Source organism: Coregonus clupeaformis, chromosome 30, assembly GCF_020615455.1.
Source record: "Coregonus clupeaformis isolate EN_2021a chromosome 30, ASM2061545v1, whole genome shotgun sequence".
Lineage (NCBI taxonomy): Eukaryota > Metazoa > Chordata > Actinopteri > Salmoniformes > Salmonidae > Coregonus > Coregonus clupeaformis.
In genome coordinates this window covers 44,785,280-44,801,134 of record NC_059221.1, presented here as the reverse complement: position 1 = coordinate 44,801,134, position 15,855 = coordinate 44,785,280, and the positions used below count along the sequence as shown (strand labels likewise).

The 15,855-nt window shown below is 41.9% G+C and overlaps 1 protein-coding gene across 1 annotated transcript; it reads left to right on the top strand.

Annotated features, from left to right (window-relative positions):
- The first annotated feature begins 295 nt into the window (after nt 1-295).
- Nucleotides 296-4,849, top strand: LOC121546580 (adenosine receptor A3-like). The gene is made up of 4 exons (XM_041857828.1): nt 296-575; nt 1,565-1,881; nt 2,661-3,262; nt 4,846-4,849. Exons 1-4 carry the CDS (start codon nt 296-298, stop codon nt 4,847-4,849), a joined length of 1,203 nt encoding a protein of 400 aa, XP_041713762.1.
- Nucleotides 4,850-15,855: the final 11,006 nt, after the last annotated feature.

Here is a 15,855-nt window from a genome sequence, read left to right as displayed (position 1 = left end):
CCATATTTGCCACTCCTTTTAGCTCAGCATAAAACATGTTGTTTTGCATTCATATCACTGAAAAAATATGTACCATTATTTAACCAGGTAAGTCAATTGAGAACCAATTTAGCATCAGTAACTGGTGTATTTTTTCAACCATTTAATTATTTGTTGCAGACCTGTGTGTTGCTATGTTGTGATGGACAAACAGACACAGAGAAGGGGATGACATTGACAGAGAACCTATCTATTCACCTGTTGATCTACTGACTCCTTTATTCACTTTTTCATTTATTCTATAATACCTTCTAACATGGAGGACTTGGAAATCATGGAAACCTTCAACCATAATTGTTCCAGGTTCGCAACAGATTCCGGTCAGGTTCTCAACGTCTGCTTTATGTTACTTCTGTCCGTTGCCATAACGTTGGGTAACGTGGTCAGTCTGACCATCTTCCTTGGCTCCCGACGTTTCCGGACCCCCCAGGGGTACCTGAAGGCCTCTCTGGCTACAGCAGATCTAGCAGTGGGGGTACTGGTCATCCCCTACTCCATCCATACAGAGATACAGACACTACTGGCGGGAAGAGAAGGTGTGTAGGTCTACTAACATTCTGATTAAGTTCACATAATTTTCTAATGTTCTGATATACACTACTCAAAAAAATAAAGGGAACACTTAAACAACACAATGTAACTCCAAGTCAATCACACTTCTGTGAAATCAAACTGTCCACTTAGGAAGCAACACTGATTGACAATACATTTCACATGGTGTGGGGTGGCATTTTTTTGGGGGGCCGCACAGCCCTCCATGTGCTTGCCAGAGGTAGCCTGACTGCCGTTAGGTACCGAGATGAGATCCTCAGACCCCTTGTGAGACCATATGCTGGTGCGGTTGGCCCTGGGTTCCTCCTAATGCAAGACAATGCTAGACCTCATGTGGCTGGAGTGTGTCAGCAGTTCCTGCAAGAGGAAGGCATTGATGCTATGGACTGGCCCGCCCGTTCCCCAGACCTGAATCCAATTGAGCACATCTGGGACATCATGTCTCGCTCCATCCACCAACGCCACGTTGCACCACAGACTGTCCAGGAGTTGGCGGATGCTTTAGTCCAGGTCTGGGAGGAGATCCCTCAGGAGACCATCCGCCACCTCATCAGGAGCATGCCCAGGCGTTGTAGGGAGGTCATACAGGCACGTGGAGGCCACACACACTACTGAGCGTCATTTTGACTTGTTTTAAGGACATTACATCAAAGTTGGATCAGCCTGTAGTGTGGTTTTCCACTTTAATTTTGAGGGTGACTCCAAATCCAGACCTCCATGGGTTGATCAATTTGATTTCCATTGATCATTTTTGTGTGATTTTGTTGTTAGCACATTCAACTATGTAAAGAAAAAAGTATTTAATAAGATTATTTCATTCATTCAGATCTAGGATGTGTTATTTTAGTGTTCCCTTTATTTTTTTGAGCAGTGTACTATTGTTCCAACATGCCGATGTTATATTAAACAATCTGATGTTCTTTTGTTAATTTGTTCTAACATTCTGTGATCCCTGGCTGGTTCCCTTCCACAGAACCACAGCCACAGGGGTTTAGTCCCTGTTTCCTGATAGGGCCCATATTCGCTGGGTGTACGTTAGTTTCAGTGACCACCATCTTCATGCTGTCAGTGGAGAGGGGTATAACGGTGCTGAAACCCCTGCATAAGAACCTGGTGGTGACCAGAGAAAGGACTCTGTGGCTGATCGCCCTCTCCTGGCTGTTCTGCTTCCTCCTGGCTGTCTCCCCTCTCTTCCTCAGAGGCAATATCACTTTGGAGTACAACCTCTGCAGCAAGATGTGCAACTACGCCCTCTCACCAGGAGAGAGGCAATATTATCAAGAACATAAGGTTAGTACATGAGACTGAGTTGGAGTTGTCCTCTGTCTGTCCTCAATCTTTCTCTCTCTCTCTCTCTCTCTCTCTCTCTCTCTCTCTCTCTCTCTCTCTCTCTCTCTCTCTCTCTCTCTCTCTCTCTCTCTCTCTCTCTCTCTCTCTCTCTAGTCTCTCTCTCTCTCTCTCTCTCTCTAGCTCTCTCTCTCTCTCTCTCTCTCTCTCTCTCTCTCTCTCTCTCTCTCTCTCTCTCTCTCTCTCTCTCTCTCTCTCTCTCTCTCTCTCTCTCTCTCCCTCAGTCTCTCTCTCAGTCTCTTTCTCTCTCTCTCTCTGTCTCTCTCTCTCTCTCTCTCTCAGTCTCTCTCTCTCAGTCTCTTTCTCTCTCTCTCTCTGTCTCTCAGTGAAATTACTGGGGAGATGATGAGAAACAAACTGATGCCAGGTGGTCCTGTTTATTTTAATAAAACCTCTTTGAGTCAAGTCTAATAGACTGTGAAAGACTTTATGTAACAGGTGCTTCAGATTCATTGCTTTTCTCTCTCTCTCTCTCTCTCTCTCTCTCTCTCTCTCTCTCTCTCTCTCTCTCTCTCTCTCTCTCTCTCTCTTTCTGTCTCACACACACACGCACACACACAGACACTCACATGCACACACACACACGTACACACACGCACACACACACACACACTCTTTTTTTATATAAAAATGCATTATCCTAGCTTTGCAGAGCAGTCTTGCCTCGTGATATTTAATATATTTTAATATCTCACCCTCTCTCTCTCCCTCCTCTGCTCCAGAGCACCACTTGGGGAGGGTGGAGTGTGATGCTTCTCTTCCCCACCTTCGACATCTCTCTCCTGGGGGCCACCTCAGTCGTCAACCTGGTCACCTTCTCTGCTGTCCGCCGCTTCTGCCGCGCAAGGAAGCAAGTGCTCACTAAAGCTCAACACACACACACGGGTCCGGCATATTCCGACCTGCGAGCGGCCAAGACCATTCTCATCCTTACGGCCTTCCTCTTAGCCTCGGTGGTCCCTGTGGCAGTTCTCGTGGTGGGGAGTGTTCTAGGTGTAGACTGGTGCCGGTTCTCCCGCTATGCCTTCTGGCTTCTAGCCTGCAGTAGTGGGTGGAACGTTCTGATCTACAGTGCACGGGACCGCCGGTTCCGTCAGAGGGTGCAGGAGCTGTTCCTGGGGAAAGGGGGCAGCAGGAGGCGGGTACAGGGGGGCGCAGAGCCTGGTCGGACCCCTGCGGTGGCTCATTGGGGTAGAGGAAGGTCGGGACGCTGTGTGGCGGTCATCAGTAATGTCTTGACCCCTGACTTTACAGTACTCACCCCAGAGATCACCATCAGACATGAGGTCACCACGGTCACCAGTCTTAGGAGGACAGAAGACAGGTCACCTATTTGTTCTAAAAAAATATAAATAATTTTAAAACAGTTGATCTGAAAAAAAAAGTAGATAAGTCACCATAACAGTTGGATTGCCAACCGTCGTGCAATAACATTCCAAATAAGAAGAAGAAATATGAGGTCTAAAATATCTAGAATATTTAAGGCAGATATATGGCCAAAGTAAGTTTGGGTACTGTATGGCAGTGATCAGGGATGTTTTGTGTCTTGAAACGCAACGTTTCGGCTCGAGTGCAACTACACAAGGCGCTATCTAGAACCTAAAAGGGGACTTCGGCTGTCCCCATAGGAGAACCCTTTAAAGAACCCTTTTTAGTTCCAGGTAGAACCTTTTGGGGTTCCATGTAGGGTTCCCAAAAGGGTTCTATCTGGAACTAAAAAAGGTTATTGCTGGAACCAAAAAGGGTTCTCCTATGGGGACAGCCAAAGAACCCTTTTGGAACCCTTTTTTCTAAGAGTGTAGAGTGCATGGTTTAATCATGAGCAATGTCAATGGTGTGTATATAGTATATAATATGATACAAATCAAATCAAATTGTATTTGTCACATGTGCCGAATACAACAGGTGTAGTTCTTACCGTGAAATGCTTACTTACAAGCCCTTAACCAACAATGCAGTTTTAAGAAAATAAAGTTAAGAAAATATAAAATAAAAAGTAAAATAAAAAGTCACACAATAAAATAACAATATCGAGGCTATATGCAGGGGGTACCGGTACCGAGTCAATGTGCGGTGGTACAAGTTAGTCAAGGTAATTGAGGTAATATGTACATGTAGGTAGAGGTAAAGGGACTATGCATAGATAATAAACAGCGAGTAGCAGAACGTGTAAAAACACAGTGGGGGGGAGGGGTCAATGCAAATAGTCCGGGTGGCCATTTGATTAATTGTTCAGCAGTCTTATGGCTTGGGGGTAGAAGCTGTTAAGGAGCCTTTTGGACCTAGACTTGGCGTTCCGGTACCGCTTGCCGTGCGGTAGCAGAGAGAACAGTCTATGACTTGGGAGACTGGAGTCTTTTACAATTTTTTGGGCCTTCCTCTGACACCACCTAGCTTGGCCCCAGTGATGTATTGGGCCATACGCACTACCCACTGTAGCGCCCTACGGTCGGATGCCGAGCTGTTGCTATTCCAGGCGGTGATGCAACTGGTCAGGATGCTCTCGATGGTGCAGCTGTATAACTTTTTGAGGATATGGAGACCCATGCCAAATCTTTTCAGTCTCCAGAGGGGGAATAGGTGTTGTCGTGCCCTCTTCATGACTGTCTTGGTGTGTTGGACCATGATAGTTGGTTGGTGATGTGGACACCAAGGAACTTGAAGCTCTCGACCCGCGCCATACAGATAAGATATAGATTAATTCTAACTTGATGCTTTCACAAAGCGTTGTAAACTCAATGAACTGCTATTTCCTTGTATGGTGACGTTCAGCGTGTTGTAATTGTGTGAGTGTTGATTCATTGTACATTCAAATGACATATTGAGCACATCATCATAAAACAACCAATTTCATGTGGGAGTGAAGTTCCTCTTGTTTCCATCTCTGGTAATAATTTGTGTGGGCAGATGAGAGATGGACTGATGCTAGCTGGTCCTGTTTATTTTAGTATACAACTTAGCTAGCTTGATAGGTAGCATCTAATAGATTGTGAATTCACTTACAGTGGGGAAAAAAAGTATTTAGTCAGCCACTGTCACGATCGTTAGACGGAGTAGACCAATGCGCAGCGTTAGTTGCAAACATACTTAATGTTTATTATCTTTAGTGATAATATAAACAATAAAAACAACAAACGAAACGTGCAGTCCTACGGTTTACACAACCAACACGGAAACAAACCAAACGGAAACAAGATCCCACAAACACTAAGGGAAACAGACTGTTTAAATATGGCTCCCAATCAGAGACAACCAGCAACAGCTGACACTCGTTGCCTCTGATTGGGAGCCACTCGGGCCAACATAGAAATACAACAACTAGAACTCCCATACAGAACCACAAACACATAGAATCTACACACCCTGGCTCAACATATAGAGTCCCCAGAGCCAGGGTGTGACAGCCACCAATTGTGCAAGTTCTCCAACTTAAAAAGATGAGAGAGGCCTGTAATTTTCATCATAGGTACACGTCAACTATGACAGACAAAATGAGAAAAAAAATTCCAGAAAATCACATTGTAGGATTTTTAATGAATTTATTTGCAAATTATGGTGGAAAATAAGTATTTGGTCAATAACAAAAGTTTCTCAATACTTTGTTATATACCATTTGTTGGCAATGACACAGGTCAAACGTTTTCTGTAAGTCTTCACAAGGTTTTCACACACTGTTGCTGGTATTTTGGCCCATTCCTCCATGCAGATCTCCTCTAGAGCAGTGATGTTTTGGGGCTGTCGCTGGGCAACATGGACTTTCAACTCCCTCCAAAGATTTTCTATGGGGTTGAGATCTGGAGACTGGCTAGGCCACTCCAGGACCTTGAAATGCTTCTTACGAAGCCACTCCTTCGTTGCCCGGGCGGTGTGTTTGGGATCATTGTCATGCTGAAAGACCCAGCCACGTTTCATCTTCAATGCCCTTGCTGATGGAAGGAGGTTTTCACTCAAAATCTCACGATACATGGCCCCATTCATTCTTTCCTTTACACAGATCAGTCGTCCTGGTCCCTTTGCAGAAAAACAGCCCCAAAGCATGATGTTTCCACCCCCATGCTTCACAGTAGGTATTTTGTTCTTTGGATGCAACTCAGCATTCTTTGTCCTCCAAACACGACGAGTTGAGTTTTTACCAAAAAGTTCTATTTTGGTTTCATCTGACCATATGACATTCTCCCAATCCTCTTCTGGATCATCCAAATGCACTCTAGCAAACTTCAGACGGCCCTGGACATGTACTGGCTTAAGCAGGGGGACACGTCTGGCACTGCAGGATTTGAGTCCCTGGCGGCGTAGTGTGTTACTGATGGTAGGCTTTGTTACTTTGGTCCCAGCTCTCTGCAGGTCATTCACTAGGTCCCCCCGTGTGGTTCTGGGATTTTTGCTCACTGTTCTTGTGATCATTTTGACCCCGCGGGGTGAGATCTTGCGTGGAGCCCCAGATCGAGGGAGATTATCAGTGGTCTTGTATGTCTTCCATTTCCTAATAATTGCTCCCACAGTTGATTTCTTCAAACCAAGCTGCTTACCTATTGCAGATTCAGTCTTCCCAGCCTGGTGCAGGTCTACAATTTTGTTTCTGGTGTCCTTTGACAGCTCTTTGGTCTTGGCCATAGTGGAGTTTGGAGTGTGACTGTTTGAGGTTGTGGACAGGTGTCTTTTATACTGATAACAAGTTCAAACAGGTGCCATTAATACAGGTAACGAGTGGAGGACAGAGGAGCCTCTTAAAGAAGAAGTTACAGGTCTGTGAGAGCCAGAAATCTTGCTTGTTTGTAGGTGACCAAATACTTATTTTCCACCATAATTTGCAAATAAATTCATTAAAAATCCTACAATGTGATTTTCTGGATTTTTTTCTCTCAATTTGTCTGTCATAGTTGACGTGTACCTATGATGAAAATTACAGGCCTCTCTCATCTTTTTAAGTGGGAGAACTTGCACAATTGGTGGCTGACTAAATACTTTTGTTCCCCACTGTACATAACAGAAGCTTGTGTGTCAGCCTTGCCTTTATTCGTTGCATCTCGTCTCTCTCTTAATTCAATTCAAATTAATGTAATGTTGAAAAATTGTATTACAATGTATATTACTGCCTTCATTTTTGCTGGAACCCAGGAAGAGTAGCTGCCGCCTTGAATACGAATTCTTAGGGCTTTATTGGCATTGGAAACATATGTTTACATTGCCAAAGCAAGTGAAATAGATATTAAACAATTAAAAATGAACAGTAAATATTACACTCATAAAAGTTTCAAAATAATAGAGACATTTCAAATGTTATATTATGGCTATGTACAGTGTTGTATACATGTGGAATCTCTCTCTCTCTGTGTGTCTCTCTCGCAATTCAATTTCAATTTAAGGGGCTTTATTGGCATGGGAAACATATGTTTACATTGCCAAAGCAAGTGAAATAGATGATAAACAAAAGTGAATTAAACAATAAAAAAAATTACACTCACAAAAGTTCAAAAATAATAAAGACATTTCAAGTTTCATATTATGTCTATAAACAGTGTTGTAATGATGTGAAGATAGTTAAAGTACAAAAAGGAAAATAAATAAACATAAATATAGGTGTATTTACAATGGTGTTTGTTCTTCACTGGTTGCCCTTTTCTTGTGCCAACAGGTCACAAATCTTGCTGCTGTGATTGCATGCTGTGGTATTTCACCCAATAGATATGGGAGTTTATCCAAATTGGATTTGTTTTTCGAATTATTTGTGGGTCTGTTTAATCTGAGGGAGGTATGTTTCTCTAATATGGTCATACATTTGGCAGGAAGTTAGGAAGTGCAGCTCAGTTTCCACCTCATTTTGTGGGCAATGTGCACATAGCCTGTCTTCTCTTGAGAGCCAGGTTTGCCTACGGCGGCCTCTCTCAATAGCAAGGCAATGCTCACTGAGTCTGTACATAGATGGGCAGCTGGCTTGGACACATTTTATCAGAATCTCTTGCCAGGTTACCCCAACTTGACAGCCCTCGCTGCAAAACTGTTGTGCATGTTTGGAACCACATATCTTTGTGAGCAAGTTCTCTGTAATGAGCATAAATAAAACAAAGCTGCACTCAAGGCTCACGCACAAGCACTTGAATCACATCCTGAAGTTGGCTGCCACTCAGGATGTGACGCCTGATATTGATGCGCTGGTGAAAGCTAAAGATGCCAGGTATCAGGAGTCAAATAAACTATGCAACCCCACTTAAAGTGCTGCATGAGACACCCTGATATAGTTCTGTGATCTGTGATATACTTCTGTGAATCACTGAGGCATTGTGTGTTTGTGTGTTGTTTGTCCTCAGAATTTCAAATAACTTGAGGTGTTTTATGATTAATAGTGATGTTGTGCTTTTGGACACACTGTCCTCAGGCTCCAGCTTTATGTTTATATGTTTTTATGTTGATGTGCTATTGTTTTTAATTGATTTTATTTTATTTGTATATTTAACCTATTCTTGACTCTGTGGTTCTTGCACTTGTTTGGGGAACAGGATATCATTATTTGTATCTACATTTCTGCCTGAGAAATGACACCCTGATATAGTTCTGTGATCTGTGAAACAGTTATGTGAATCACTGAGGCATTGTGTGATTGTGTGTTCTTTTTCTTTAGAATTTTCAAATAAACTTGAGGGGTTTTATGATTAATAGTGATGTTGTGCTTGTACTATTTTGGACACACTGTCCTCAGGCTCCAGCTTTATGTTTTATGTTGATAGTATTAAAACAAAGAAAACAATCTGAAGTTGTTGTTTTTAAGTTATATATACCATGATTTTACCGGTCCGGCCCACTTGGGAATAGATTTTCCTCCATGTGGCCCCTGAGCTAAAATGAGTTTGACACCCCTGGTGTACATGGATTTTATAATGTCGGATGTTTTTCCCCCAACACCACTTTCCATCAATTTGTATAGCAGACACTCATGCCAAACTGAGTCAAAAGCTTTTTTAGAAATCAACAAAGCATGAGAAGACTTTGTCTTTGTTTTGGTTTGTTTGTTTGTCAATTAGGGTGTGCAGGGTGAATACGTGGTCTGTCGTACGGTAATTTGGTAAAAAGCCAATTTGACATTTGCTCAGTACATTGTTTTCACTATTATATTTGTATTGTTTGTTTTCTACAGTCTTTTTTGCTCATCTTTATCAAGGGTGACATTAATTATCAACCTGACTGAAATATGTGTTGTGTGATTGATATAGATTTAATAAACAATATTGATTTGTATGATATAACATGCTGTAGAAAATGATCCCAACATGCATCTTTACACCTTTATAATATATGAAGTACGATCTGTCTTTCTTCAACATCAGATTTTCAACTTTTCTGTTTACACTATTTGTATTTATTAAGGATCCCCATTAGATCCTGCCAAGGCAGCACCTACTCTTCCTAGGGTCCAGCAACATTAAGGCAGTTATATACAGTTTAAAATATTACATTACATTACGTTTCATAACACTTTACCCAATACATTTAGTGTGTTTCCTAAGGCCACTACTCCACTATCACATATTTACAATACAACATCCATGTGTACGTGTGTGTAGAGTGCGTGTCTTATCATGTGTCTGTGCCTGTGTGTGTGTGTGTGTGTGTGTGTGTGTGTGTGTGTGTGTGTGTGTCTCCACAGTCCCCTTTGTTCCATAAGGTGTATTTTTATCTGTATTCTTTAATCTGATTCTACTGCTTGCATTAGTTACCTGATATGGAATAGAGTTCCATGTAGTCATGGCTCTGTAGTACTGTGCTCCTCCCATAGTCTGTTCTTGACTTGGAGATTGTGAAGAGACCTTTGGTGGCATGTCTTGTGGGGTATGCATGGGTGTCCGAGCTGTGTGCTAGTAGTTTAAACAGACACCTCGGTGCATTCAGCATGTCAACACTTCTTACAAAAACAAGTAGTATGAAAAATGTATGCACTCACTAACTGTAAGTTGCTCTGGATAAGAGCGTCTGCTAAATTACTAAAATGTAAAATGTAATGTAAATGAAATGTACGAGTCTGCTGTTAATGATAATGCAGAGGATTTCCCCAAGGTTGCTGTTGACGCATATCCCACGGTAGTTATCGGGGCCAACTTTGTCTCCATTTTTGTGGATTGGGGTGATCAGTCCTTGGTTCCAAATATGGGAAAGATGCCAGAGCTAAGGATGATGTTATAGAGTTTACGTATAGCCAATCGGAATTTGTGGTCAGTATATTTTATCATTTCATTGAGGATACCATCAACACCACAGGCCTTTTTGGGTTGGAGGGTTTGTATTTTGTTCTGTAGTTCATTCAATGTAATCGGAGAATCCAGTATATTTACTAGTTGATTCTAAGATTTGTATTTGATCATGTATATGTTTTTACTGTATGTTCTTTGTTATGGAGCCAAAAACATTGGAGAAGTGGTTTACTCATAGCTCTTCGTGTTGTTGTTTGTTTGGTGTTTTCCAATTTTCCCAGAAGTGGTTAGAGTCTGTGAATTCTTCAGTTACATTGAGCTGATTTCTGATGTGCTGTTCCTTCTTTTTCCGTAGTGTATTTCTGTATTGTTTTTGTGATTCACCATAGTGAAGGAGTAGGCACAGGTTTTCTGGGTCTCTATGTTTTTGGTTGGATAGGTTTCTCAATTTCTTTCTTAGGTTTTTGCATTCTTTATCAAACCATTTGTCATTTTTGTTGCTTTTCTTAAGTTTTCTGTTTGACATTTTTAGATTTGATAGGGAAGATGAGAGGTCAAATATACTGTTTAGGGTTTCTACTGCCAAGTTTACAAGACTTCTGAAAAATACTAACTTTTTCAAATCACAGCACCCCATGACTAGCCCGGCTGACGCTCGACCCACGTAACTACACAGCGAACTGAAGACTTTGAGAGCTGATGTCAGCCAGTGTCACGCCCTGACTCAGGGGACTCTTATATGTTGAGTCAGGGTGTGTGTATTCTTTGTTTGTGTATATTCTATGTGGTTTATCTAGGATGGGTATTTCTATGTTGGCCGGTGTGGTTCCCAATCAGAGGCAGCTGTCGCTCGTTGTCTCTGATTGGGGATCATACTTAGGCAGCCTATTGGCACTATTGAGTTGTGGGATCTTGTTCTGGGTAAGGTTTGTTGTATGTACAACCTTAGGACTTCACGTTTCGTTTGTTTGTTGTTTTGTCGTGTGTTTATTCAGTGTAAATAAACATGTACGTATATCACGCTGCGCCTTGGTCTGACCCGTCATTCAACGAGCGTGAAAGCCAGACTACCCCATGGCAACTTATTTTACAAATATTGTATCACCTAACATGCCTATGGTTGTTGCTAAAGACATAAATATAAAATACATAATTTTCAATGTCTTATGTCCAGTGTTGTTTGGTTTAGAGGTCACCTGACCTGACCTGGTCTCACATGGGTAGGTTATACGTTCACTTCTGCTTTCTGGAGATCTACAGGAACTTAAGATAAGAGGAATTATTACCAAGGGCCAGATTCCTAGTGGGGGTCAAGTGATATCCATCTGAGGCTGGACGTTATCTGGACAGGAAGGCCACTAACTCCACTTCAAAGAATCCTGATCCAGATCTGGGTACTGGGATGCTGGGACTGCATGCAGGATTTATGCAACAGGATGTAATGCCTTGTAAAGATCAGTCCACTGTCCCACTGAATGGGGTTCGTCAGCAGCACAGCAACAGAGAAACAGAGAAAAATCATCATATGGCAAAGTGTTTATTGGGACAATGTTATTTTTTCTTTCATTTTAGTCCTTGGAAATGGAAATTATATAGATGAATATGCATCATCATTATTCAGCTTCGCAGGATTTATGAATGCCTAAGAGGCTTAGAGTTCTGGTTGCCTGTGTTTCATCATCAATCATTTAAAAGTCTAATTACAGAGAGAACAGGGAGGAAGGAGTAAGGAGAGGCCACTTCATATTATTTAGAGATACACAATTGCCCAGAATATAGAGCTCTGTAAAGGGTCTCCATCTATTGGCCAATTGTGTAACTGAATTGAAGTGGACGTGTTCTGCCATTGAACCACAAGAGGGCGATAGAAGGCTAGTTATGTGACGTCTCAGGCCAGCGGTTGGCCAGGAACTTAATCAATCACAAACGGGAAATGAATTCAAACCATGTATAACACAGATTCCTAGTGTAGTATAAATCAATATCATTTTATTAAGTTGATCTGATTCCTTTAACTTGGAAGAGGGTGTTAAGTGTTTATTACCTGAGGCTTTTCTAGACAACCCAGACAACTTATACAGGAAGTGGCCTTACAATGGCTAATGATACCTCAGACAGACAGATACACATACACATGCATGCATGCATGCACAAACACACACACACACACACACACACACACACACACACACACACACACACACAGGCAACCACAGTCACACACAGACAGTACTGAATGCGATGGATGACGCACTGTGGAATGTGTATGTTGTGCCTTGCTCTAGCATTAAAAGACAAGTGTGCTATGGAATTCAGCTCAGCTGACGAACAGACTTCCACACCTATCTCCCCTGACAACAATAGGCCTACCACACCTATCTCCCCTGACGACAGGAGGCCTACCACACCTACAGTACCAGTCAAAAGTTTGGACACACCTACTCATTCCAGAGGTTTTCTATATTTTTACTATTTTCTACATTGTAGAATAATAGTGAAGATGTCAAAACTATGAAATAACACACATGGAATCATGTAGTAACCAAAAAGGTGTTAAACAAATCAAAATATATTTTTGATTTTAGATTCTTCAAAGTAGCCACCCTTTGCCTTGATGACAGCTTTGCACACTCTTGGCATTCTCTCAACCAGCTTCATGAGGTAGTCACCTGGAATGCATTTCAATTAACAGGTGTGCCTTCTTAAAAGTTAATTTGTGGAATTTTTTTCCTTCTTAATGCGTTTGATCAGTTTTGTTGTGACAAGGTAGGGGTGGTATACAGAGGATAGCCCTATTTGGTAAAAGACCAAGTCCATATTATGACAAGAACAGCTCAAATAAGCAAAGAGAAATGACAGTCCATCATTACTACATAATTCCATATGTGTTATTTCATAGTTTTGATGTCTTCACTATTATTCTACAATGTAGAAAATTGTAAAAATAAAGACAAACCCTGGAATGTGTAGGTGTGTCCAAACCTTTGACTGGTAGTGTATCTCCCCTGACGACAGTAGGCCTACCACACCTATCTCAATGGTGCTCTTCTGACTGAGTCACATACAGCCACAAACTAAACATTGCTGTTTTTACTGAGTCATATAAAAACACACACATGCATCTACAGTACCTTCAGAGAGTATTCATCCCTTGACTTATTCCACATGTTGTTGTGTTACAGCCTGAATAATGACAAAGTGAAAAGATGTTTTTTGAAATGTTAGCAAATTTATTGAAAATGAAATACAGAAATATCTCATTTACGACGGAGGGACTCAATTTAACCCATTTTAAATTCAGGCTGCAACACAACAAAATGTGGAAAAAGTCAAGGTGACCGTGTGAATACTTTCTGAAGGCACTGTATGTCCTCATGATTGTGTCTGAGATTATGTTTCAACCTGCTAGTAGGCTACATGGTGTTCTTATTGCATTTATCATATCTTAGAATGCATCTAGCAGGCATAACTTTGCATTACAAATGGACCATTTAGCTATTTGACATAGAATTTTAGGACCCCTGTACAGTATATACAAAATATTTACAAATTATTTGATTAAACATTGAATTTGGCCTTTACTACTATAGCCCATAGAAACGCATTGAATAACACATTTGTACATGGCAAAACAGACAGTCAAAAAATAAAGAATAAAGAATAAGGTTTTGAAGTGTCCTATCTCAGAGATATAAGAAAACTTTTTTCATTTTATTCTTTGCACTCTCTATTTAAAGGTAATTTCCAATTGAGCCGACATATGCAGCAGTTACGGTGAATGCGGTCTCCATGAATGCGGCACCATTGCATTAAAAAGGTGCATAGCCGACAAAGCGGCCTAAAACAGTGATGAAAAATCATGTCAGCTACATTGTTATAAAGCATGTCAAATTCAACACCTAAATGACATGAAATCCTCAACCTGATCAACATTAGACAGAAAACCTGTGACCGCTGTTCATCATGACCTTTAACCTTGGTTACAGAGTCAGTAATTGGCTGACTGAGCTCTGCTCTGCCTGCTATGTGTCCTCTTCGATATTTATGTAAGTCAATGGTCCCCTCCTATGCCTACCTCGCTCTTTCTGTTGAATCAGACTGTTGAATCAGACTGTTGAATCACCCATTCCCCCAATGGTGAAGCCCTACCAACATCAGAGAATATCTGGAATAATTAACCGCACACGGAGACAAGAGTAAATAAAGCCTCTCTCTCTCTCTCTCTCTCTCTCTCTCTCTCTCTCGCTCTCTCTCTCTCTGAATTCACAGTAAAAATAGAATAGATACTCATTCACCTCTCCATAATTTTCTGTCGTGTCTGTGGAGTCTGTTGTGTTCATTGTCAGAGGATAGAGAGAATCACATGACTACATCAATCGTCTATATTCTAAGGTAAACCTAGAATGGCATTACAACCTACTTACATCTATAACCCTAACCCTGGAATGTTATTGCAATGTCCCTACAGCTATAACCCTAACCCGCTGGGAAGTGTGTCTATGTTGACAGGAAAATTCCCTTTTGGGTGCTACAATACTGTCTTCATCGATTCCCCACAATCATTACACATTCGGAATCTGACTACTCCCTTTGTAAAACAGGCCTGGGTGAGGCTTCATGTTGAAAGCTACAACCTGGTCGAAAGCTTCAAGTGACTTTAAGTGACCAAATGTACTTGGCAAAGTGGGTCAGTCAGTCACAGGAAGGACAGTACGATGATCCCCCCAGCATACTCCAGTTCCTTGGAGGATAGGATGTCCTGTCCAACTGTCCACACTGAATGTGATGAGTGTGATAGAAGGAGTCAGGCGCAGGAGGGTAATCACCAAATACTGAGTTTAATCCGTCTTTACACAAAATGCGCTGGATAGCGACAAACGAAACAGGCACAGGGGAAACTATCTACCCTGGCAATACACTGTAATGGTAGCTCCAACATTAATAGGCACAGGGGAAAATATCTACCCCGGCAACAAATAGGTACGAGTAGCTCCACCGAGCTACACTACTCTCACATAATAACAATCACCCACAAGGACAAGGGGGGCAGAGGGAACACTTCTACAGGGACTAACGAGGGGATAAGAACCATGTGTGTGTAATGACAAGACAAGACAAATGGAATGATGAATATAGGAGCGGCAGTGGTTAGTAAACCTGAGCGCCGAAGCCTGCCCGAACAAGGAGGGGAGGCAGCCTCGGCGGAAGTTGTGACACTAAAGCTAGGACACTGATCTATGGTCAGTTGAGCTTTTATCTCTCTAACAGTTAAACTTGGGATTTGGCGAGGGTAAGCTGATCCTAAATCTGGGTAAATTCTACCCAGAGCCCAAAAGAACATGGTGTCCTTTTCACATATGTTTGCCTTGTTTATGTCTCTTCTTCCTGTTCCTTGTTGGTTTGTTGTGTCCTTGTTGGGTTGTGTCCTTGTTGGATTGTTGCGTCCTTGTTGGGTTATTGTGTCCTTGTTGGGTTGTGTCCTTGTTGGGTTGTTGCGTCCTTGTTGGGTTTTTGTGTCCTTGTTGGGTTGTGTCCTTGTTGGGTTGTTGCGTCCTTGTTGGGTTATTGTGTCCTTGTTGAGTTGTTGTGTCCTTGTTGGGTTGATGTGTCCTTGTCGGGTTGTTGTGTCCTTGTTGGGTTGTTGTGTCATTGTTGGGTTTTTGTGTCCTTGTTGGGTTGTGTCCTTGTTGGGTTGTTGTGTCCTTGTTGGGTTATTGTGTCCTTGTTGGGTTTT